The sequence below is a fragment of the Orcinus orca genome, chromosome 11 (assembly GCF_937001465.1).
Source record: "Orcinus orca chromosome 11, mOrcOrc1.1, whole genome shotgun sequence".
NCBI classification, from domain to species: Eukaryota; Metazoa; Chordata; class Mammalia; order Artiodactyla; family Delphinidae; genus Orcinus; species Orcinus orca.
In genome coordinates, this window is record NC_064569.1 from 55,178,163 (window position 1) to 55,203,099 (window position 24,937).

Below are 24,937 nucleotides of genomic sequence, written 5' to 3' on the forward strand. Positions count from 1 at the left end.
CAGTCTTCGTTTTGGGGGCCATTTTTAGAAAGAAATGAAGTCTGACACTGCATCTGTATTCCTGCTTATCCTGCTTATAAATATTATCCTGCTTAGAAATTTCCATTCCTGCCTAATTTTCCCAAGATCGCTGATGCCTGTGGGCCCCGGTATGCATTGGCTTTCCCCATCTACTCGGATCAGGAGGGAAGAGAGGATTTTTTTTCTCCTTTATAATTGAGAAGAAAATAGATTATCAGACATTGAATTTATAAAGCTCCTTTCATCCAGGGAGCTTAATATAATATACATATATATTATTGATCTTTGAAATCTTATAGACTCATTAGGCATTTCCTCTTCCCCCCGCCCTGCCTCACATTCCCACGTTTGTGGCTAGAGTTGCATCTTTTGTTTGTTGAGTGATGCTGTTTTTTTCTGCCTAACTCGTTCTCTCTCCTAATTTTCAGTGGGTAGGAGCCAAACAGCATGAATTGCAAGTAAACTCGATGCAGCTGCTGTACTACCAGGCCCCGATGTCATCTGCCATGTTGCTGGTCGCCGTGCCCTTCTTTGAGCCGGTGTTCGCAGAAGGAGGAATATTTGGTCCCTGGTCAGTCTCTGCTTTGGTAAGTTACAATTGTTTTGGTGTCTAAGAAACAAGATAATAATAATTTCTCCATTATTAATGTAATTTTAGTTTTCAGAGCACTAGCTCAGATCCATTCTCACATTTAGTCTTTATAATCACCCTTTAAGGGAGGCAAGGTAAGGATTATTCATTAGATGAAGAAACTGAGGCACAGAAAGATTGAGGGACTTGCTTAGGGTTAAATTGCCAGTCAGTGGCCAAACCAGGACTAGAATTCAGGTCTTCTGATGTCTGGTTACTGTGCTGAGCCCGCCAGGCTATTGCCCACCAATACTTTGGGCATTTTTTTTGTTTCTTAAATAATGAAAATATAACTTTGTTGATTTTCTTGTAATAGTATAAGTAGTACATGCTCATTGTATGCATTTTTGAACATACATAAAATTATAAAGTGAAGGTCTCCCCAAATCCTGCCACACTAAGATAAACACCTTTACTGTTTTGGTGATGATCATTTCATGGATCTCTTTCATATACACAGACACACGCATGTGTGTGTATGTTTAATTTCATATGTATGTAACCGTATTATATATGCTGGGTTTTGGGGAGGTTTTTTGTTTTTTTTTTTTGCGGTACGCGGGCCTCTCACTGTTGTGGCCTCTCCCGTTGCGGAGCACAGGCTCCGGACGCGCAGGCTCAGCGGCCATGGCTCACGGACCTAGCCGCTCCGCGGCATGTGGGATCTTCCCGGACCGGGGCACGAACCCTGTCCCCTGCATCGGCAGGCGAACTCTCAACCACTGCGCCACCAGGGAAGCCCTTTGGGAGGTTTTTTTGTGGCTGCGCCGCATGGCATGTGGGATGCTAGTTCCCCTACCAGGTATCGAACCCGTGCCCCCTGCAGTGGAAGCGTGGAGTCCTAACCACTGGACTGCCAGGGAATTCCCTATATATGCAGCTTTTATCATGGATTCCTTTTCCTCAGCCCTCCTACCCATACACACATCAACATCCCATTACCTCACCCCTGTCCCTTGAAATAAGTCATGTTAACATTCTAGTGTTTGTTCTTCCATGTTTTTCTCCGTGCTGTGCATACCCACATGTAAACGCATACAACATACATAGGCACACATGCACGTATGTACACATAAATTGCACATTGGTTTTTTTACAGAAGTGGGATCATATTACACATGATTTTCTGTATCTTGCTTTTCTCACTTAACAATGTCCCATGAAAATCCCTTCAAATCATTCTTTCAGTACTTGTATAATAGTTCCAGTTCTTAACCACTATGAACAGTATTACAGTAAACATCCTTGTACATGTGTCCTCATGTACTGGTACTTTTTATTCTATGGGATAGAGTCCTAGAGTGGAATTGCCAGATCAAAGGGACCTGTACTTTGGGGACATTTTTTTAATAAAGTTAGAAAGTATAATCCCCCTATTTAGGAAAGGAACTCCTGCTTCCCATACTTTTAACACAGTCAGTGGGAACATCTTTTTTGCTGGTGGTGTTGATTTATCAAACTTGCATAGCCCTTACTCTGCTCCAGGCACTATTCTAAGCTCTTTGCAAATATTAACTTATTTGATCCTCATAACAACTTTATTAGGTGTTTACTGATGAAGGAACTGAGAGACAAAGCGTTAAGTAACTGACTCAAGGTCCACAGCAGAGCCAGACTTTGAATCCATGCATTCTAGATCCAAAGTCCACATTCTTAACCACCCTGCGAGGCTGCCTGTGAGCAGATTGATAGTTGTTTCGAATTCATATACTTTAGCATTTGCGCTTTTTTCCCAAGGTAGAAATCAGTGGACCATCTCTCAGGTAATATCTCCTCTTACTTTTACGAAAGTTACCCATCTTGGTCATCTTGCCTATCAACCACTGCAGCTTGAGCACCTTAGACTAGGAGGGGAGAGGCTTTATGTGACTGGCCCTCTGACAGATTTGAAAATGAGGACCTCAGCAGAAAGGCCATAAAAAAGGTCAAAGAAACAAGAGCATAGCCAGTCTGAGGCCATTGAATAAGGGAAAGTCACCTGCATTCCTTCTTGTCCCTAGAGGGCATCATTGCCTCAAAGTAGAGCATGTAATTGTGTTGTTAATGATGTGCCAGGTCATCAAGAAATAGGCATGTGACATTCTGTGAACTCAATAAAATTAACAAGGACACATTTCTAGAAACAGTTTTTAAAATCTTTAAGGAGCAAGTTTCTCTTAGTTGAAAATTTAATGGAACTCACTGTTGTAAAACAAGTAAGGTGTTACTATTTCTACCTAAATAGGCTGCAAATCCAATTGGCCTGGGCTTCTTCTGACTGCACTGGTTTAAAAACAGAAAACCCACATGGGACAGAAAGAATCTTCAAATATGACATTTTCTTTGGAATTTAAACTTCTTACTAATTCAAATTGTAACTAATATTTTCTCTAGATTCTCTTATTTCAGAAATAGAAAATGTTTTTATAACTTTTACAATGAAATTGTGGGATACGTGTGGACAGAATGTTGTGTGTGTCTACAGTGGTACAGCCAGAATGTTGTGTGTGTCTACAGTGGTACAGCTGCTTTGGTCCCCCGCCTCAGCCGGTTAACTCGCCATCCCATGCACACACCTGGGCTTTCACGCCTCCATGCTTTGACCCATACTGTTTCCTGCCCCTGTTATTTCTTTCTCTAATCAAAACATGCATTTGAAATCCAAAGACTGTTCTTGCTATCACAGCCCAGAAGGACATCTCCTGTCTAGAGTCCTACAAAACCTATCGTCTGTTTGCCTATTAACGAGGTAGAGCTCAGGACTCATTTTCTTTTCTTGCCTGAGCTGTTCATCTTGTATTGCACTCTCTCTTTCATGTGGTTAAGAGGTAGCATGGCAGAGCAGGTTAGGAGCAGGGACTCCAGTACCTTGGCCCTTCTTACTGGCTGTGTGTCATAGGCAAATTGCTTTACCTCTCTGTGCTCTGTTTTCTTGTCTGTAAAAAGGGAAGATATTTTACTCCCTCGTGGCTGTTTGCAATGATTAAATGAGTTAATATATGTAAAATATTTAGAACAATTCTTGGTGCGTAATAAGTACTATATCAGTATAAGCTATGATTATCAAGATTTTTATCATGTGCTCAAGCAGTTTCTAAGATCTTTGAGGGCAGGAACCCACTGTGTTCCTTACAAGGCCTGGCCTAGTTTTATAGATACCTGATGAATGCCTACTGATTGAATTTAAATAAGAATAAATATAAACAATTCAATGGAAAAAAGATCTGGAAGGATATATACCAACGTATTAATAGTGGTGAGTGGTTGAGATTTAAAGAATTCCTTATGAGTTCTCTTCACAAGGAAAAAAACTTTTTTTCTATTTATTTTTCTATTATTTAATTTTGGATTCACATGAGATGATGGATGTTCTCTAAACTTGCTGTGGTAATCATTTCATAATGTGTGTAAATTAAATCATGATGCTGTACACCTTAAACTTACGCAGTGCTGTATGTCAATTATATCTCAATAAAACTAGAAGAAAAAAAGAATTCTTTATATTCTTGCTCATCTTTATTGTCTGATTTTTCTGTAATGAATATATATTACTTTTATAATAAGAAATTATTACAAAATAATTTTTCTTTGGATAGGTAAGAAAAATGAATCTGGAGATTTACATTCAGAGGCAGGATATTGTTGGAGAATTTTCCATTGCATTTTGTAGACAAAATTACATTTGTGAATACTACTCATTCTGCTCTTTAACCCTCAGTTCTTGCTATCTCCCAACTTGATTCTCTCTTTTTAAAAATCTTGTTTTTAATGGTTGATAGAAGTGCCTGATGAAGTGTATTTTCACTTGATGATTGCAATGATTGCAGCTGCTTTGCATTAATGATTCTTCTGGTTTATTTGTAGCTGATGGTCCTGCTCTCTGGAGTAATAGCTTTCATGGTGAACTTATCGATTTATTGGATCATTGGGAACACTTCACCAGTCACGTATCCTTTTCCTAACAACTTACAAATGTGTAGTCTTTTATATTCTCCAAAACTCTGTCACATTGATTTCCTTATTTGAGTCTCACACTTTCTATTGCATGGCCTAAATTGAGTAGAATGAGTTATTTTTAGTCTCTTACTAGAGTCTGTGGAAATTTAAAGAACTGTGAACTGGGGAAATGGGTTAGCTTTCTGTATGATAAATGCTTTTGAATTTTCTGAATAGGTGACCTTTTCCCTTATCAGAATTAACATAGAGCACCATTCCTTGTGCATAGTGGGGTTAAATAAATATTTGTTGACTGAATAATGGGGTGGATACTTATGTTTTCCATCACTTTTCAGTTCTCGATAGTTCGATAATAATAAAGTAAAGGTGTGGTTAATCCAAATAACAGAAAATAATTTCAGACCAGTTGCTCTGACTTTTGAGCTTGTTTTTGTACTTGTCTCGCTACAGGTGTGCCTGCTTTTCTCAATATTACTTCAAATCAGGAAGTGGAGTCATGACTTGAATGTCTGAATCAAACTCAACTGCCCATTTTTAACATTTTGCTTTTAATCAGTGAACACCGAGATGTCAACAAAGTAAAAAAGCAGCATATTTGCCCACTATCAGTAAATAACAGTGATAATAATGATAATTTTTTTTAAAAAACAATACCTGGGGACTCCCCTGGTGGCGCATTGGTTATGACTCTGCTCCCGATGCAGGGGGCCCGGGTTCGATCCTTGGTCCAGGAACTAGGTCCCACATGCCACAACTAAGAGTTTGCATGCCACAACTAAGGAGCCCACATGCCGCAACTAAGGAGCCGGCGCAACCAAATAAATAAATAATTTAAAAAAATTTATTTATTTAGGGCTTCCCTGGTGGCGCAGTGGTTGAGAGTCCGCCTGCCGATGCAGGGGACATGGGTTTGTGCCCCTGTCTGGGAAGATCCCACATGCCGCGGAGCGGCTGGGCCCATGAGCCATGGCCACTGAGCCTGTGCGTCCGGAGCCTGTGCAAAAAAAAAAAAAATTTATTTAGTTAGTTAGTTATTTTTGGCTGCGTTGGGTCTCTGTTGCTGTACACGGGCTTTCTTTTTTCCAGTTGCGGCGAGCGGGGGCTCCTCTTCCTTGCAGTGCCCAGGCCTCTCATTGCGATGGCTTCTCTTGTTGCGGAGCACGGGCTCTAGGCGTGCGGGCTTCATTAGTTGTGGCACGTGGGCTCAGTAGTTGTGGCTCACGGACTCTAGAGCGTTTTTTAAAAATTAAAAAATAAACAACACTTAATAAATGTTTATTTTGTGTCAGGCACTGTTCCAAACATCTTGTGTATATTAAGCATTTAGTTTTTACAGCAGCTCGAAGAGATAAATTCTATCATTTTATTCTACAGAAGAGGAAATAGAGGCACAGAGAGGTTGAATAACTTACTTGGAGTTACCCAGCTGAGAAGTGTGGTGTCCAGATTTGAGCCCAGGTAGTCTAGCCCCAGGATTTATGCACCATGCTGCTGGGTCAAGGCATCCAAGTATGCGCCCTGATTAAGAGCATCCATTCATTCAGTCAACAAATACTTATTGAATGCCCCCTATAAACTGTTCTTTGACTTAATAAATATTCACATACTGAATATCTGCTGTCTGTCAGGCACTGGAGATATAGTAGTGAACCGAAGAGACAAAAACCTTTGCTCTCACAGGCTTAAATTCTGGGGAGGAAGACAGGCTATAAACAAGAAAAATAAGAAATGGGCATATACAGGGCTAGATTGTGTTAAGTGATAAGGAGAAAAAGGTTAAGCAGGAAAGGGGATGTGAAATGTTGGGGACAGGGTTGCAGTTTTACGGAGGGTAGTTGGGAAGGCCTCAGCAAGACGGGTACTTTTGAGGAAAGACCTGAAGGAAGTGAGGTTGCTCTGTGCAGAGCAGGGTGGGTAGCGTTCCAGGCAGAGGGGACAGCAGGTGAGAGGCTGGAAGGAACAAGAAGCCTGTGTGGCTGGAGCGGGAAGAACAAAGGATGGGTTCTTTGTCCCTGAAGAGTAACAGGGGGCCTGACTGAGCAGAACTTTCACACGAGGACTCCTACACCAAGTGAGAGGGGACGGCGTTGGAGTTTTGAGCAGAGAAATGCCATGATTTTCTGTCTGTTCTGATAGGATCCTTCTGGGCTACTGTGTTGAGAACAGACCCGGGGCGGGGGGGACTTTTCAACTTCAGTGCTATTGGCCTTTTTGGTCCAGTGGACAGGCCTGTCCCGTCCACTGGAGCACGTTTAGCAGCATCTCTGGCCTCCACCCACTAGACGCCAGTAGCATCCCTTTCCCCAATTATGAAAACCAAAACTGTGTCCAGACCTTGCCCAGGTGACAAAATCACCCCCGGTTGGGAAAACCACTGTACTGAAAGTGGCAAGAGAAGAAGAGAAACCATCAGGAAGCCATGGCGGTTTGGTACCAGGACAGTCGCAGTGGATATAGTGAGAAGTGATCGGGTTCTGGATATATGTTCAAGTAGAGCCAGCAGGTTTTATTGGCAGACTGGATGTGGAGAATGAGAGAGGAAAGATGGTTGCCACCCAGTTTGGGCCTGAGCACCTGGCAGGGTGGAGTTGCCATGGACTGAAATAGGACAGCCCCCAGGAGGCTTGGGGGTGGGGAGGAAGACCAAGTGCTCAGTTTTGGGTAAAAAGAATCTGAGTTCAAGGTCGAGGTCTCTGTTGGAGGTATTCCGGAGAGAGTCAGTAGTGTGTAGTTGTGGTTTGAAGCAGTGAGCCTGGCTGAGATTACCAAGCAAACAAGTGGAAGAAAAAGAGGTGCCCAAAGACCGAGTCCTGGGTCACCTCGGTGTTTAGAGTTTGGAGAGATGACAGGAGCCAGGCAGAAGGGGCAGAGAAGGAGTGATCAAGGTGGAAGGAAGGAGGACAGGGTGTAGAAGCCAAGTGAGGAGGAAGAGGAGTCAGCTGTGTCCAAGGCCGCTGACAGGTCAAGCTTGAGGAAGGCTGGAAAGGGATGGAGGAAGGGGTGTGGTGAGGTGGAGGTTTTGACGAGAACTTCAGCGTGTCCAGGTGGAAGCTGACCGGAGCAGAGTGGAGAATTAGAGAGAGGAATTGGAGATGTCGGGTATAGATTGCACCTGTTTTGTTCTGTGTTATTTTTCTAATTTACAAAAGGATTCACTGAAGCATTTCTTTAAATTTGCCTTTCCTCTCATGTAAATATTGTAAACAGATCATGAGCACTTCAAAGCGAGGCTGAGGAGTAAGGAAATGCTGAAGTGCGGGAGCCGTTCACTTGAAGATAGCTCGCAATTGAAAATGAAGCCTGCTTTATTATGGTTACAATTAACGTCCTCGGGAAGGTCCTCCATCCCGCAGGAAAATTACCCTTCTCGAGTCGGGCCAGCACAGGTACCCCGGTGACTCAGCCCATGCTCTCCTGCTCGGAAGCAACTTCCAAGCTGCTTAGTTGGGCTCAGAACAGAGGAGGGAGCCTGGGCTTTGAGGTCGGACAGGTCCAGGTGTGCCATCCCGGCCCCGCCGCTGCCTGTGGGCCTGCGTGACTTGTGGATCTCGGGTCTCACTCATATCACTTATGAAACGGGGGTTGTGGTACCTACAGAGTTGGGTGAGTGCTTGAGAGAATGCGTCCAGCACCTGGCAGGTGTTTATTATGCGTAAGTGCTGCTGTTGATAGCTGACCCATAGGGTGCTTCCTGGGTGCTCGAAGCCTCGCGTATATTAGCTTGGTTAATCCTCACAGTGATGCTGAGGCAGAGTGGCAGCTCTTCCTAGTACTGTGTTTGGGAAGAGTAGATGGGTACGTATCAGACATCTGAAAAACAATAAAGTACTAATCCATATATAAAAAACTATCTAAAATACAGGAAGAGAATAATTTATAAAGGAACCATTTGTGTGTCTTTAGTTTGTCTTTTAAATGAACAGTGATTTGGAAACACCCTAATCCAGCAGCAAGTTACTGGCAGTCTGCTCATCTCAAACATGGACTTTGGAGTTAGATAGACCCATCTATGTTTGGCCTCTGGCTCTGCTGCTTACTAACTCTGTGATCTAAGTTACTTAAAATCCTCAAGCCTCTACAGTTGTCGATGGGAGGAGTGATACCACAGTGAAGGGAAATGTGATGCTTAAATGAAATGGTGTTATATATGCACCTGGCGTAGTGCCTGGCATGTATTGGTGCTCAGTGGTGTTCCATCCCCTGTCCCCGATTCCCTCTTAAACTTAAGCGCACTGGCTGTGTTGACCTTGTGTCAGCCATCTGGCACCTTTCACGTCTCACCTTATTTGCCAAGGGAAGTTTAGAAATGGTGCCATGAAACAGCATCACAAATTGCTCTACAAAAGACCTTCTCTGTACCTTGTTCTGAATCCCTTCCCCACCCTTGTACTGCAGCCCCTTTTCTCTTCTTTGCAGAGGTCAACAAGGAGAGTTGAGGCAGTCTTCTGTCACTGATTACTTGCTAAAACCTACCTGAAGAAGCTAGGATCAAGCCAGCACTTCACTGAAGTTCCTGTTCTTTAGATGGGGTGGGAGGCGGGGCGATGGGGGCAGGGGTGGGGCCGCCGTTTAGTCTGCATTTCGTGCACTTCTCTCCAGGCACAGGAAGCTTTTGCTTCGTGGGGTGTGTGTGTGTGTGTGTATGTGTGTGTGTGTGTGTATGTGTGTGTGAATATAACATCTGGCTTGTTCTTTTTTATCCTTATCCAAAAACCTCAGCTATAACATGTTTGGACACTTCAAGTTCTGCATTACTTTATTTGGAGGATATGTTTTATTTAAGGATCCATTGTCCATTAATCAGGGTCTTGGCATGTTATGTACACTATTTGGCATTCTTGCCTATACCCATATTAAACTCAGTGAACAGGAAGGAAGTAAGAGTAAATTGATGCAACGTCCTTAATTAGGTTTTCATAGAGAAAAGAAAGTCGCCTGAAGAAGATAAAAAAAAAGTATTAAGTGTGCAAGTTACTTTCAAAGATGAAACAAAAATTATATTGCAAAATACATTAAATGATGGTTTGAAAGAAGTTAAGCAAAGGAAATTTTATTCATAAATATGACTTTCTTGGGACTTACCTGGTGGTCCAGTGGTTGGGACTCCACGCTTCCACTGCCAAGGGTGCAGGTTCGATCCCTGGTCAGGGAACTAAGATCACACAAGCCGTGTGGCACAGCCAAAAATTTTAAGTAAAAATAAAATAAATATGACTTTCTCTTTTACAGTACCTTTTTTAAAAAACGTAATTCTCTAAAACATGGCTCATGCTTCGTTTCAAAGATGATTCTATGAAGTACACAGAATGTTTGGTTATATCAAATGAAGTACATGAAATTAAAGTTCTGTAATGGTGACAAAGGAATTCAGATCACTGTACTACAAACGTGTAGTGGTTTTTAAGGAAGGGCACGTAGGACTCCCCTACTTGCTCTTAGGTGGTCCCCAATGTGAGCCCAGTTATAATTTAGGCCAAAGTATTCAAGTCAGAATTTAAAGCTAGCATTTCTATTGATATTTTCGTTGTTTTAGTATAACTTCCTGCTTTTTTCATTTATAGATAGGAAATAACATTTCTAGAAAGCAAAGTGTAGTAAAGGGGACCATAAGCCAAAATCCGGTGCTAAAAGTACCATTTCTCTAGTAGAAAATTGATGTAAGAAGTTAGATGTTATCCAAAAAACTACAGTTTCTGTAGGTATTTTCTTGTTTTGAGCTCTCGGTGGACTCTAGAAACTATACATGAAGTTAAAAAACAAAACAGCTCCATGTTTAAATGGCTCAAAGAAAGGACTACGGGAGGAATTGAGCAGGTTTCTTCTTATCCTGGTGACTGTTCTTCTGGCCTCTGAGCATTTTGTGTTGGTAATTTCTTAAGACTACCTTCCTGTTGTCATTCCCTACCCGCCACGTGTGAGGCATCCGCGGAGCTTTCTTTGGTACTGAAGGATTTGGAGTGAACTATGTCAGCCTTTCTAAGGGGGCTGAGGAAAATCCTTGAGCAGCAAGTCAAGGCAAATGTACTCAAAGACTAAGCAGAAGCTTGATGAAGATACGAGGAAAGATTTGAGAGAGAAGTAGAGAAACAGTCAATATTTAACAAGTTCCATGAGTTTTTTAAAGGGATAATTTAAAAAAATGTCATGGGGGAAATACATGATACTTAAGGAAATAATCGTGCCACCTATTTAATTGCAAAATCTACTTGTGCCTTCCAACTTTTGACATTTGAGAATTCAAAGCAGTTGTTGATAACCTCTCACCATAAATCGACTGAAACAGGTAATCCCTCTTGTAATAAATAATTCTTTTTCTAAACATTGTTTAGAAACTTCAGGTGAGAACACAACACGTAGGAGGACAAAGAGCCACGTGTATAAAATATGCCGTTTAGGATTATTTTTTTCCTGGCCTGTTTGAAGTGAAAAGCCTCACTGAAAATCTTATTTTGACAGAATTTCAATGTATCAGTCAATCTGTTGTGTGATTTTTATGTGTGGTTTTCTGTTTTTGTTTTAAATACTTTTGGTTCTTCTCTGTTTCCAAAGATACATTTTATTGTGCTAAGAAATACAAAGCAGATTGTCTTGCCAGATGGACCTCAGGAGTTATGTTTGTCTAAGAAATGTTCTCTGTGTATGTTTAAATTAACATATAATTATTTCCCCAAAGCTGGAGAAAAGTATTTCAGAGGATTATGCGACTTCTGTGCACTAACAGCTGAGTTGATTTGTGCCATGTACAAATTCTTCTTAACTGTAAATACAATTTGGGGAGGGGATTTATAATCAGTGTTGGGGGAGAGTTATAATAAATGACTGATGTCAATAGGAATGCAAGGAAGGTTGGAACAAGACAGCATGAGAGGGTACGTATTTATAAGTGAATAAAATATGTACTCCTGGAACTAGAGTCTGATAAACAGTTTTTGCCCTGAAGACCATCTTCCCATTGAAAAGGAAATTCCTGGGGGAAAAATGTACCAGACCATAAGGACCAACCATAGAGACAAACCAGAAATGCAGTGCTATGGAAGAAAGCATGCTGGCTGTCCTTTTGTTACGGATATAACTGCATTTGTTTTTTATTGTATGTGCGATGACTGGACTTCAGCTGTTACCTGTTATAAATAAAGAGAACCTGATGTTTTTACTTTCAAGTCGCATGTTAGGACCGGCAGAAGAAGGATGGCATCTGTGTATATGCAGGGGTAACAGTGGCCTGTCCAGCCCCCAAATATGCAGCATCTAATGAAACAAAATCCTCATCTCCCTTTTAAAATAACATAAAGGAGAAATCTTTTTCTATGAAATGAAGCAAGCTTTTTCCTGTTGCATTTTAAAAAATACTTTTTAAATCTTGCTAGTTTCAAATCAGTGGTCATCTTTTCTAAAAAAATCTACTTAAAAGCGACAGCACTAATCGACACTCCACATTGACCCCATCGGTGAGTAGTTGTTGGGTGAATGAATATGCAGAATGGCCAAAGGAGAAAGTCTGATTAAACGAATGAAGACCAGATTTATTAGATAGATTCTGTTTTGCATTTCTGTTTCCAAACTTGAACTGGATTATACTTGCTAACATCAGGAATACAATGATCATTTCATTCATTCAACAAGTTTTATTGAACATATATTTTGTGCCAAATACTGTGCTAGACACTGCAAAGACACTCCTGTGTTCCCTATGATCTTAAGAAACATTGGTCTAGCAGAAAAGATAGACATTAATTAAATTAAAATGTGAGTTTATTAGTACAAACTCAAATAGTAAAAGGAACGTGGTTCTCTGGAGCATGTAACAAAAGAATCTGGCCCAGGATTGGCTGTCAGCAAAGGCGTCCACGAGGAAAGAACAACTCAACTGAAATCTGATGGGCATATAGAAGTTAGCTAAGCAAAGAGGGGGATTGCATTCTGATAAAAGGGAATAGCACATACAAAGGCCCATTGGTTGGAGGAGTTTATGATGAGTTTAAAGAACTGCAAAAAGGATGGAGCATAGCGGCTACATTTAGGGAAGGGGAGGTGTGGTATGACACGAGACTGGAAAGGAAGGCCAGGCTCGGACCATAGAATACCTTGTAGACATTGCTAGGCATCCAGTAAGAGCAAGAAGAGAGTGTTCTGAACGTCATCACGGTCGACCCCTTTGTTTTGAAACAGTTGGAAGAGAACCAGAGAGATGCTAGGAGACGTGATAGCTTGAAGGGGTGGTGGTGAGATGATGAAGTGGGTAGATCAAGAGGATTTAGTAGACGGGATCAAGTAGACTTGAGATGGATTGGAAATGGAGGGCATGGGAGGGGATGAAGTCAAGAATCACACGTGTTTGATTTGGGCAGCTCGATAGAGGATGGTGCCACTCTCTGAGGTAGGAAACGTGAGAAGACGGTTGGGGTGGGGAGGGTGGAGCCCGAGTTCCTACGTAGCCATCTCGATTTTGAGGCATCTTTGAGAAATCCAATTATTAATCAAGTAATCAAATACACAAGTCTAGAAGTCAGGAGTGTTTTCTTTTTAATTGAGGTATAGTTGATTTACAATATTAGTTTCAGGTTTACAGCTTGGTGATTCAGTATTTTTACAGATTATATTCCATTAAAAGTTATTACAAGGTTATAGCTATAATTCCCTGTGCTATACAATATACCCTTGTTGCTTGTCTATTTTATACGTAGTAGTTTCTTTCTTTTAATCCCATACCCCTAAGGAGCTCCTCCCCGCTTCCCTCTCCCCACTGGTAAACACTAGTTTGTTTTCTATATCCGTGATCTGTTTCTGTTTTGCTGTATACATTCTTTTTTTTTCTGACTTATTTCACTAAGCATAATATTCTCTAGGTCCATCCACATTGCTACAAATGGCAGAATTTCATTCTTTTTTATGGCTGAGTAATATTCCATTTTCTGTATGTCTCTGTGTGTGTGTGTGTGTGTGTGTGTGTGTATACACACGCACCACATCTTTATCCATTCATCTGTTGATGGACACTTAGGTTGCTTCCATATCTTGGCTACTGTAAATAGTACTGCTATGAACATTGGGATTTGTGGATCTTTTCAAATTAGAGTTTTCATTTTTTTCTGGATATGTACCCAGGCGTGGAATTGCTGGATCCTATGGGAGTTCTATTTTTAGTTTTTTGAGGAACCATACTGTTTTCTATAATGGCTGCACCAACTTACAGTCCCATCAACAGTGCACAAGGGTTCCCTTTTCTTCACACCCTCACCAATACTTGTTATTTGTAGACTTTTCAATGATGGTTATTCTGACAGGTGTGAGGTGATATCTCATTGTTGTTTTGATTTGCATCTCTCTAATAATTAGCAATATTGAACGTCTTTTCATGTGCCTATTAGCCATCTGTATGTCTTCTTGGGGACAGGAGAGTTTTGGTTGCAGTGGATATAAATGGGTAGTTACTGGAGTATGCCTGATGAGGACGAAAGCATAGACCAGGATGAGCTTACCTAGGAAGACAGTATAATGCAAAAAGTCTACAACTGAGCCTTCAGGAACTCCAGCATTTACTGGCAGTGGTAGGTAATTCTGCAAAGGAAACTGAAAAGGAAGAGTCAAAGAGGTAGGAGGAAAACAAGGATGATGATATAATGGGAGAGAGGATAGCCAAAGGTGACAGTTTTGTTGAGAGGTCAGGGTAGACATGCACAGAAAAATAACTACTGTATTTATTGACAGTTTACTGTGGACCTTAGTAAGGCTGTTTCAGTGGCGTGATGGAGGCAAAAAGTGGGTTGGAGAAAGCTGAGTGGTCAGTGTGTGAGAGTTAAGGAAATGGATCCCAGGGTATAGACAATTCTGTTGCTATTGCAGAACTGCAATATTTCAAGCAATATTGAATGTTGCTTGACATGAATGGGGGCTTTTTGTGTGTGAGTCTACGACTTTTTTCATAATGCTAATTTATTATTATAGGATTAAAATTGTAAAGCACCAAATATCCCTGCGTAACCCTGGAGGAAGTGCACATACTTCTGTAACAGTGATGATCTTTTACTCTGAAAAGGAGTTTTGTTTTTGGCTCCTGAATATACTTGAAATGTGGGTTGCTATTAATAAAATCAACAGTTAACTTTTGCGAACCACCAGCATACTTTGAAAAAAACAATCTTGCAAGCCCACTAACGGGTGATTAGTTACGCATTTTCTTGTCTCTGTCACTGCTGAGGTTAACAAAGGGGAAAGAAACCTGCCAAGAGAAAGGCCAGTCTGTTTGGGAGCAGGGCTGGCTTAGACATCAGGATCGTGGCTTCCAGTCCAGACTCTGCCTTTTTGACCAGGGTGGCCTTTGGCTTTGGACAACTCCCTTGCCTCTTAGGTCTCAGTTTGTTCATTTATAAAATGAGGGTTTGGATCCAAGTGATTTCCAAGGGACCCTCCATCTTCAAAATCCCCTGATCTGCTTTTTCAGATAAAAATTGTAATTTCTCATTCACTTACATTGAGAGCATGTTAGATTAAATTAATGAGAAAGGTTTTGTTTGGTCCTTATGTGAACTGTTTTCTTGTTCATATGCACTTCATTACTCATATATTGTTTTTTAAAAGTCTATGCAAAACATTAATTTTCATATTTGTTGTATTAGAAGACATGGTTTCATTTGATTTATCCAGTCTGCTTTACACTTCACATGAAATCACTAGGAGGTGAATTATTGCCAATTCAACTAATTATTTATGGGTATTTGGAGGATGTTTTTTGCTATACTGTTTTTAATTTGGCAAACAGCACATCGCCCAAAGCATAGTAATTCACATTTTTCTATTTAACTAAAACTATCTCATAAATACTAGGTATACCACAAGAACAAGCCTGCATATTTATTTAACCAACCAGGACTATGCCTTTTTTAAAAAGAACTTTATCGGAATTCCCTGGCAATCTAGTGGTTAGGACTCCATGCTTCCACTGCAGGGGACATGGGTTCGATCCCTGGTCAGGGAACAAAAACAGGAATAGGTATTTGGTTAGGAAATACCAATACCACAATTACCACACAGCACGGTCAAAAAAAATTTTTTTTAATAAATAAATAGGACTTTATTTTTTAAGAGCAGTTTTAGATTCATATTCACTTCTAAATTTTGAATTTTTTTGTTACCTACATGAGATTATTTTCCCTTTTAAAATCAAATGATCTGTATCAACCAAATGTCTTCATTTTTTTCCTGTTTGTTCTTACACTCCCTGCAAAAAGTCAGTTTCCTGTTTTCTCAATTCCTGTTTTCTCAGTTTAAAATTAGAGACAGCAGTTCCGTGCAGGAGAGTGATGGGTGGGCCTTAACCCAAGAGATGGGAGGCTCAAAATCAACTAGTCTGTTGAGATCTCCTGGGATATCCAGAACTGCAGTTTACCACAGGAATGAGCAGACTCTCCAGGTTTTTCTCTGCCTGGAGTTTGGAAGCAAGACTAACCTTGGGACGGGAGTTCTTAGAGAATTATGGAGTGACGCCATGGCCATATTTGTTAGAAACAGAATGCTTTATTCAATTTACCAAAACATTATACGGAGAAAAATAAGCAAAAATGCTATGGAAGACACAGTTGGTTTCCTAACCAAATACCTATCCCTGTTTTTGTTCACCTACCCTCTAGAGGCTAGACATGCTAAATTCTCTTATTACCATGTTGCCACATCCACAGAACGTGGATATCTAGAATTGTGCTGATTGGTAAAGGAGCGGTGAAGGAACCTGATCCAGAAGTGCTGAGCTGCTTAAGCAATGTCATCAGCTGCCTATCTCCAGTCTTCTTATTCTAGATGGAAATAAACCCTGATTTGTTTAAGCCACTTTTAATTGATACTTGCAGCTAAAAGTATGCCAGTGAACTTTTGAGGGTAAAAAGGGGTAAAAATGGAGGACTTGATCTATCTGATAGATTTTACAATCCAGGAAGCAATAAGTAAACGTTAACTGGTTAAAAGTGAAAATAGGCTAGTGGCTAGCCTGACGCCAGCCATCCTTGCATTCCATAGAGCACCAAACCCCAGCGAGTGAGGTGGATGGAAGAGAGGGAATGATCTGATGGACCTGGGGACTCACGAATGGGGTCCAAACATGGGGCTATTGCTGGCTTAGGGTGAGTGAACCAGTTCCAACCAGGAACAAACTTTCCAACCAAGTGGGAGGTGGCCTACCTTGCCCTCCACCATCCTCTTTGTGTTCCCTGACTGTGGTCATCCCCAATTACCCAATGCTCCCCTTGCCCCAGCAACCTTACACCTCTTCAGTCACTACCTCATCCCCACTACTTCCCCCAGTTCTTCAGGTTGAGTTGGTAGATGAAGGAAGCAGTATCACCAATGACTACAAGGTCATGCCTAGGTCTTGGAGCCAGGCATCAATTTGAAGGTTCTACAGATATTCAATAAGAGGACCTAGGAAAAACTCACTCTAATAATGGTCCAGGACCTCCATAAAACCATAGGAAGAGGGAGCTTCGCTAGAGGGTCTCCCAGTGCCCACACACAGGGCTATGGACATTGGTGAGAACCTCTGTGCTGAAAGGAAATGTCTGCTTATTATCGCAGAATGATTGTCATGGAGAATTCAGCCAAACAGAGGACCATTCTTCTGTAATCAAAGAACATCTTGAGGACATGCAGCGCTTGTACTCAAACAGCATTCCTCACAGGGGTGTCAAGCCTGCGAATTTCTTACACCTCGAAAAAGCTCAGTGCTGTTCTGAAACTCAGGGATTTTGCCAAGGAAACTATGAGCTAAAACTTCTGTCCACTTTTCCCCTGACACAGCACTGTGTGGCTCTGGAGAAGTATGGCCTCTCATCATGGGTTCTTGAATGTTGTCATGTTTATCTCCATTCTAACCCAACCTTGGTCTCCCCCTTTTTCCCGGTGTGAAGATGCACATCCAAGTGGGACAGTCTGAATTTCCCTGCCCTAAGGGGTCAGAGAAATCAGGAAGTCAAGATGAACATCTAGAACCTGCTAGAAAGGAAGTTCACTCAAAGAATGACCATCGCAGGGTTTATGAACTACTCCTGGATCATGCGGGCCATAAAAGTCCTCTAGGCCAGTGCCATTCAAGGGATGGTCTGTGGACCAGTGCCAGCCCATGAGCAGTTTGTTACCTGTTCAAACAAAGTAAGTAAGAAATTGAGAATAAGTGTTGAGAAACTTCTATAGCAGTTTGGTACTGCTATGATAGCCAGGCATTTGATTTTGTCTTTTACAAAAGTATCACTCTGCAGTGGACTGAAAGTAAAAAGCTGGTCTTCAAACAGTTCGTGCAGGATTGCCTCCACCCATGTGGGGAGAATACGAAGGAGATGGCCGGAGTTTGGGCCCTGAGGTGAGTTGGTTATGAGGAGCTTTGTGATTAAAGCCTGGCCTCCTCTCGGTTACTTGGCTTACCGCAGGTCTTCTCTTAGGGGCTTTGAATTTCCAGACCTCCCCTGCCCACTAGAGTCTTGGAGTTTAGTGGAGGGACAAGAAGAGCATGTGCGGTGGAAAGTTTGGAGCATCTCATACACAACTCGTTAGTCTGATGACCTCTTCAGCATCTCCGCCGGGCAGTCCAATAGATATCTCAAACCGACACACCCAAAACCAGACTGATCTTCCCTCACCCCAAACCCACTCCTGCAACATTCCCTTACCGTTTGCTCGGATGAAAAATCTCAGTCATTCTTGACATTTCTCTTTTTCTTACCTTCTTGCCCAGTCTGGCAGACTGGTTGGCTCTACCTTCCCAACAGATCCAGAATCCAATCTCTTCATCCATTTCCACTTATATTGCAATGGCCTCCTAAAGGATCTCCCCACTTTTACCCTAACTCCCCACAGTTCACAATACAGCAGCCAGAGAGGTCCTGTCGTGTCACCCCTTTGCTTGAAACCCAGCAGTGATGCCCCCATTTTACTCAAAAATCCAAATCCAAGGAGCGGCCTCAGGGCTATGTAGCATATGACCTCATCTCCTCTCACCCTTCAGCCCCTCCTCTGCCCCCCGCCATTGGCCCTCACGCTCTGTCCCTGCACGCTGCAGGCGTGCTCACAGCTTGGGGTGTTTGCTCCAGCTCTGCCTGGGAAGCTCTTTCTTTGTTGTCTGTGTGGCTAACTCACTTCCTTCTAGTCTTTCCTCAAAACCTCACGTTTTCCATGAGGCCTACCTCACCCTTACTCCCAGCAATCTGGACTCTCCTTACCCTGCCCTATACTTTTTTCTTTTTTCCATAGAACTTGTAACTTTATACTGTACCATTTTAACATAGTCATATATTTATGGTTTACTGTCCGTCCCCACACCAGAGTGTAAGCTTCACAAAGATAGGGATCTGTTTTATTCATTGATATATACAAATGCAGGGACTTAAATACTTGACAGATGAATGAATGCATTTCCCTACAGCAGCTTTTATTAATTCCCTGAAGAATTCCCCCTAAACCTCAATGTTACTTTAGAGGAAGGAAAGCAGAGAGAGGGAGAGAGAAGGAGGAATAAAAGAGCTATCCCTAAAATCCAAGGTTGAATTATCCACTAAAAACTACAGGAGCTGCCTGTGCTCTGCCTCACCCTCCCAGTCTCCCTGTCTTTCATTGCTCCTGTATTCCATTCTTCCATTCAGGAAGGGCCAGAAACGCAGAGGTGACAGGTGAAGGATGAGGACTCATCATCCTTTGACAAACTTCTGGACTTCACGTAGGCAAAGCAGGAGAGTGCATGAGGGGCTAGATCTATTTCTCCACTTTCAAAAAGTACATGTGTGCCAGAAGTTACTGGGTTTTTTTCCATTAGAGCAGGAGTTTGGAACAAGGCATCCAGATCCTCCCTTGCATCTCTTCAACAGAAAGTTGGAAAAGAGGGGGGAAAAAAAAAGCAAAGAAAAAGTGTAACAGAGAGAAAGCAATCATGAACAACATAACAAGCAATAATAAAATTAAAAGGATAATCGAGATTTTTAACACACCTCTATCAGAAGCGGATAGAGCAAGTGGCCTGAGAGTAAAGTTGTCTAATAGGTTTCATGAGGACCCTTTTCTCAACAAGCAGAGGACACACATTCTTTTCAAGTGCTTGTGGAACCTTTACTTTTAACAGTAAAGATTAACAGAGATGGTATTATAAATGGTTGGTAGGTTGAAGAGCCTTTTGTTTTGTGTGCATTTATTAAAATAAAAAAAACAGGGAATTCCCTGGTGGCCCAGTGGTTCAATCCCTGGTCAGGAAACCAAGATCCCACAAGCCGCGTTGCATGGCCTAAAAATAAATAAACAAACAAACAATTTAAGCCATCTTTTATTGTTTTGGGATACTTAATGCTGAGAATGGACTAGAATCTTTTTTTATATATTTATTTTATTTATTTGGTTGCCCCAGGTCTTAGTTGCGGCTCACAGGCTCCTTAGTTGCGGCACGTGGGCTCGTTAGTTGTTGGCAGGCAGGCTCCGTAGTTGCACTCGTGGGCTCCTTAGTTGTGCCGTGTGAACTCTTAGTTGTGGCATGCATGTGGGATCTAGTTCCCTAACCAGGGATTTAGTTCCCTAACCAGGCCCCCTGCATTGGGAGCACAGAGTCTTTTTTTTTTTTTTTTTACATCTTTATTGGAATATAATTGCTTTACAATGGTGTGTTAGCTTTCTGCTTTATAACAAAGTGAATCAGTTATACATATACATATGTTCCCATATCTCTTCCCTCTTGCGTCTCCCTCCCTCCCACCCTCCCTATCCCACCCCTCCAGGCGGTCACAAAGCACCGAGCTGATCTCCCTGTGCTATGCGGCTGCTTCCCACTAGCTATCTACCTTACGTTTGGTAGTGTATATATGTCCATGCCTCTCTCTCACTTTGTCACAGCTCACCCTTCCCCCCCCCATATCCTCAAGTCCATTCTCTAGTAGGTCTGTGTCTTTATTCCTGTCTTACCCCTAGGTTCTTCATGACATTTTTTTTCTTAAATTCCATATTTATGTGTTAGCATACGGTATTTGTCTTTCTCTTTCTGACTTACTTCACTCTGTATGACAGACTCTAGGTCTATCCACCTCATTACAAATAGCTCAATTTCGTTTCTTTTTATGGCTGAGTAATATTCCATTGTATATATGTGCCACATCTTCTTTATCCATTCATCTGTCGATGGACACTTAGTTTGCTTCCATGTCCTGGCTATTGTAAATAGAGCTGCAATGAACATTTTGGTACATGACTCTTTTTGAATTATGGTTTTCTCAGGGTATATGCCCAGTAGTGGGATTGCTGAGTCATATGGTAGTTCTATTTGTAGTTTTTTAAGGAACCTCCATACTGTTCTCCATAGTGGCTGTACCAATTCACATTCCCACCAGCAGTGCAAGAGTGTTCCCTTTTCTCCACACCCTCTCCAGCATTTATTCTTTCTAGATTTTTTGATGATGGCCATTCTGACTGGTGTGAGATGATATCTCATTGTAGTTTTGATTTGCATTTCTCTAATGATTAATGATGTTGAGCATTCTTTCATATGTTTGTTGGCAGTCTGTATATCTTCTTTGGAGAAATGTCTATTTAGGTCTTCTGCCCATTTTTGGATTGGGTTGTTTGTTTTTCTGTTATTGAGCTGCATGAGCTGCTTATAAATTTTGGAGATTAATGCTTTGTCAGTTGCTTCATTTGCAAATATTTTCCCCCATTCTGAGGGTTGTCTTTTGGTCTTGTTTATGGTTTCCTTTGCTGTGCAAAAGCTTTTAAGTTTCATTAGGTCCCATTTGTTTATTTTTTTTTAATTTCCATTTTCTAGGAGGTGGGTCAAAAAGGATCTTGCTGTGATTTATGTCATAGAGTGTTCTGCCTATGTTTTCCTCTAAGAGTTTGATAGTGTCTGGCCTTACATTTAGGTCTTTAATCCATTTTGAGCTTATTTTTGTGTATGGTGTTAGGGAGTGATCTAATCTCATACTTTTACATGTACCTGTCCAGTTTTCCCAGCACCACTTATTGAAGAGGCTGTCCTTTCTCCACTGTACATTCCTGCCTCCTTTATCAAAGATAAGGTGACCATATGTGCGTGGGTTTATCTCGGAAGCACAGAGTCTTAACCACTGTGCCACCAGGGAAGTCCCCCTGGACTGGAATCTTGAATGATCAGATTTCAAGGTACAGGTGTTGAACCAGGTGATCTTGTGGCTTCAAGGAGGCTTTGGAAGTCACTACAGGTGAGATTAGAAGTCTTAGGAGTGGACTCTCTGACCCAAGATATGTGTCTGGAACCAGAAAAGATGTAAGCAAAGCGTGAGGAAAACAGCTCAGGAGGAGGGAAATGGTGAAGCCATTTACAGAACTTCTCAGGAAGATTAAAAGAATGAATACATACATACATACATACATGTGATTAATAAATAAATAGGGGTTGCTGCTAAACATGGAGTGACCAAGAGGGACATTTTGGGCCACTTCTCTGGCCCCAATTTCTAATATTATTCCTAATGTGGAACAGCTGGTTGTCCTAGATCTGTTACTCCTTCTATTTAAATTAGTTCTAAAATTTTATTTTAAAATCTCAATGCATAATTTCTAAAATTTTAAATAAAATTAAAAATGTTCCATATGCTTTTCCGGGAGCCTTCTTTTCTAATTGGAAGAGTTTTCTCCATGACACTTGAGGTTGAAGGAATGCAGTTTGCTGCCCTCAGCCTATGAAAATGAGACTTGTTTTCTCCAGCATCTGCCTCATAGGGCACTGATTCAGGCTCAACAACCTCAGACTCTGGGCTAACCCAGAAGGCATGCACAGTCACAACATGGACGACGGGAGAAAGTCTTGTTTAAACTCTGGTTGTGGCCAGTGTCTTTGGGGAAGAAAAATGCAAGTTGAGTTTATTAAGAGGATTATTTTTAAAAGTTTAAGGTTTGTGATTGCACTCTAAATGTAAGTCACTTTTTAAAAAATTCACTTTTATTGGAGTATAGTTGATTTACAATGTTGTGTTAGTTTCTGCTGTACAGCAAAGTACATCTACTTAAGTCACTTTTGGAATGAATACAACGATGTATGTGACACAGGGATGAAAAATTAATTGTCATTCTTATTGTGAATCTGACGAAGTGTTCATAATTAGGGATACCTGTGGTATTGACACTTGCCCATTAATTCAGGATGTTCTCGTATTGAGAATTCTCTGGGCAAGCAAGGATTCTCTATTAAAGGAAGAAAAGCAAGATCCTTTAAAGTAGTATTAGTGTGAGTAGAATCTCATTTTGCTGGATAAAACCATTACAGTTACAGTTATAAGAGGATTGTCTGAACATTTTGGCGTGTAGCCCGTAACCGCTCTGCTTTGCTAATAATAAGCAATACTGCTTGCAGAAATGTTTCTTTAACTAATGCATTTCCTAAGTGGTTTCCTGTTGACTTCTCTTTTTCTTCCTTGCTCCTAGCTTCGAATATTCAGCAAACCTCAATCCTGACCTCTACTCTTTCTTTATTCTCTTAGAAGCTCCTTGAGAGGGGCTTCCCTGGTGGCTCAGTGGTTAAGCATCCGCCTGCCAATGCAGGGGACACGGGTTCGAGCCCTGGTCTGGGAAGATCCCACATGCCACGGAGCAACTAAGCCCGTGCACCACAACTACTGAGCCTGTGCCTTAGAACCCGCGAGCCACAACTACTGAAGCTCGCACGCCTAGAGCCTGTGCTCCGCGACAAGAGAAGCCACCGCAATGAGAAGCCCGTGCACCGCAACAAAGAGTAGCCCCCGCTCACCACAACTAGAGAAAGCCCGCATGCAGCAACCAAGACCCAACACAGACAAAAATAAAAGAATTTAAAAATAAATTTAAAAAAACAAAAAGGAAGCTCCTTGAGAGCAGAAAACTTGTCTGTCAGCCAGTGGGTAAACCAGTGTCAGATACTTATTAGACATTCTCTTTCACTATCAGTTCTAAGCTGGTAATTCTCAAAACCACATCTTTAGTTCCGTGTTCCTGTCCATGATATATTGTTGTTCTTTCCACTGAAAATTATGTCCATGAAAAAAGCACTTTACTCCAGCTCATAACTCAATCAGGAGTGAGTTCTTCCTGAAAATAACCAATGTACATACTTCAGTGTACAGCCAGAGTGTTTTATGTGTACTTCCCATTTTATCATACAGAATCCTGAAAAGTCGCGTACTCAAGGGTAATGACTAAATAAAATAAATAATTTTGACTGCTTCTTCGAGGACATTCTTAAGTGACTTGTAAGTGAAACTGGCTTTTTTTTTCCTGTGAGTACATGGAGGTGAAGAAGAATATAATGACTGCTAGTAAAGCTGGTGCCGTGGCCTTGACTTCATGCCAAGGGGCCAACAGTTTTACCCACCATTGCCTTTGCACCATCAGGGCAGAAGTCAACACGGTGAAAAAGCAAAGGAAGTCTTACTATTATTATGAAGAGACTTTTGACCTTACAAGACCCTTCCAGGGGGTCCATGGACCATACTTTGAGAACCACTGCCCGAGGCCTTCAGGATGTCATGGCAAACAAGACAACAACATCACTGCCCCTGTGGAGCTTAAGTTCCAGTGATGGAAGACGATCGACAAGTAGAGAAGTAAACAGGGGTGACTTCAGAGCATGATCGACTCTGTGAAGAGCATAAACAAGGAGAATGTAGGGGACTTCCCTGGCGGTCCAGTGGTTAGGACTCTGCGCTTCCACTGCCGGGGAGCACGGGTTCGATCCCTTGTTGGGAAACTAAGATCTCGCATGCTGTGCAGTACAGCCAAATTAAAAAAAAAAAAGGAGAATGTGATAGTCTCGAGGGATAGAGGAGGGGCTGCTTTTAAGAAGGCCCCTCTGAGGAGGTGACATCTGAGCCCGGAGCTCAAGGATGAAAGGGGGTCTGCCATGCACAAGACTGGGGAAGAGGTTTCTGAGATGATACAGCAAGGGCCGAAGTTCTGAGGCAAGAAAGAGCTTAGCATTTGAGAGAGACAAGAAAGAAGGCAGTCAGGACTGGATAACAGCACTATTTTCTATGGCCCTTAAAATTCCTTTAGGGGGGATTCCCATGTTATTTTCATAAACAATAATAACAGTATATGTATTAACTTATTTAATCCTTGCAATAATCCTGTTATCCCCATTCTATAGATGAGGAAACTGAGGCATGCAGAGAATGGGAGAGTTGGTGTCAGAGCTAGAACACCAGGCAGTATGGCCATGGAACCTATACTTGTAATCTTTAGAGCCTCTTTTTTAGAAAACAATCACTCAATAGGTAAAACTTTCTTGTTAGTGCACATAAATGCATAGTGTGTGTGTGTGTGTGTGTGTGTGTGTGTGTGTGTGTGTGTAGTATATCTGATGTATCCCTCTTTACTTTGGGTCTGGAG

At 41.6% G+C, this 24,937-nt stretch overlaps 1 protein-coding gene across 3 annotated transcripts in view; it reads left to right on the forward strand.

The window, feature by feature from the left end:
- SLC35E3 (solute carrier family 35 member E3) overlaps positions 1 to 24,349 on the forward strand; it is a 29,384-nt gene extending 5,035 nt beyond the window's left edge. For 2 of the 3 annotated variants that reach the window (XM_004286889.4, XM_033409577.2), the window contains 3 exons: positions 450 to 608; positions 4,496 to 4,578; positions 9,308 to 11,748. In XM_004286889.4, coding sequence (XP_004286937.2) covers positions 450 to 608; positions 4,496 to 4,578; positions 9,308 to 9,494 — 429 coding nt within the window. In that variant the 3' untranslated portion in view covers positions 9,495 to 11,748. Of the gene's footprint in view, positions 1 to 449; positions 609 to 4,495; positions 4,579 to 9,307; positions 11,749 to 23,055 lie in introns of those variants that run through there. The other variant, XM_049695012.1, reaches the window with a different exon arrangement.
- The last annotated feature ends 588 nt before the right edge of the window (positions 24,350 to 24,937 follow it).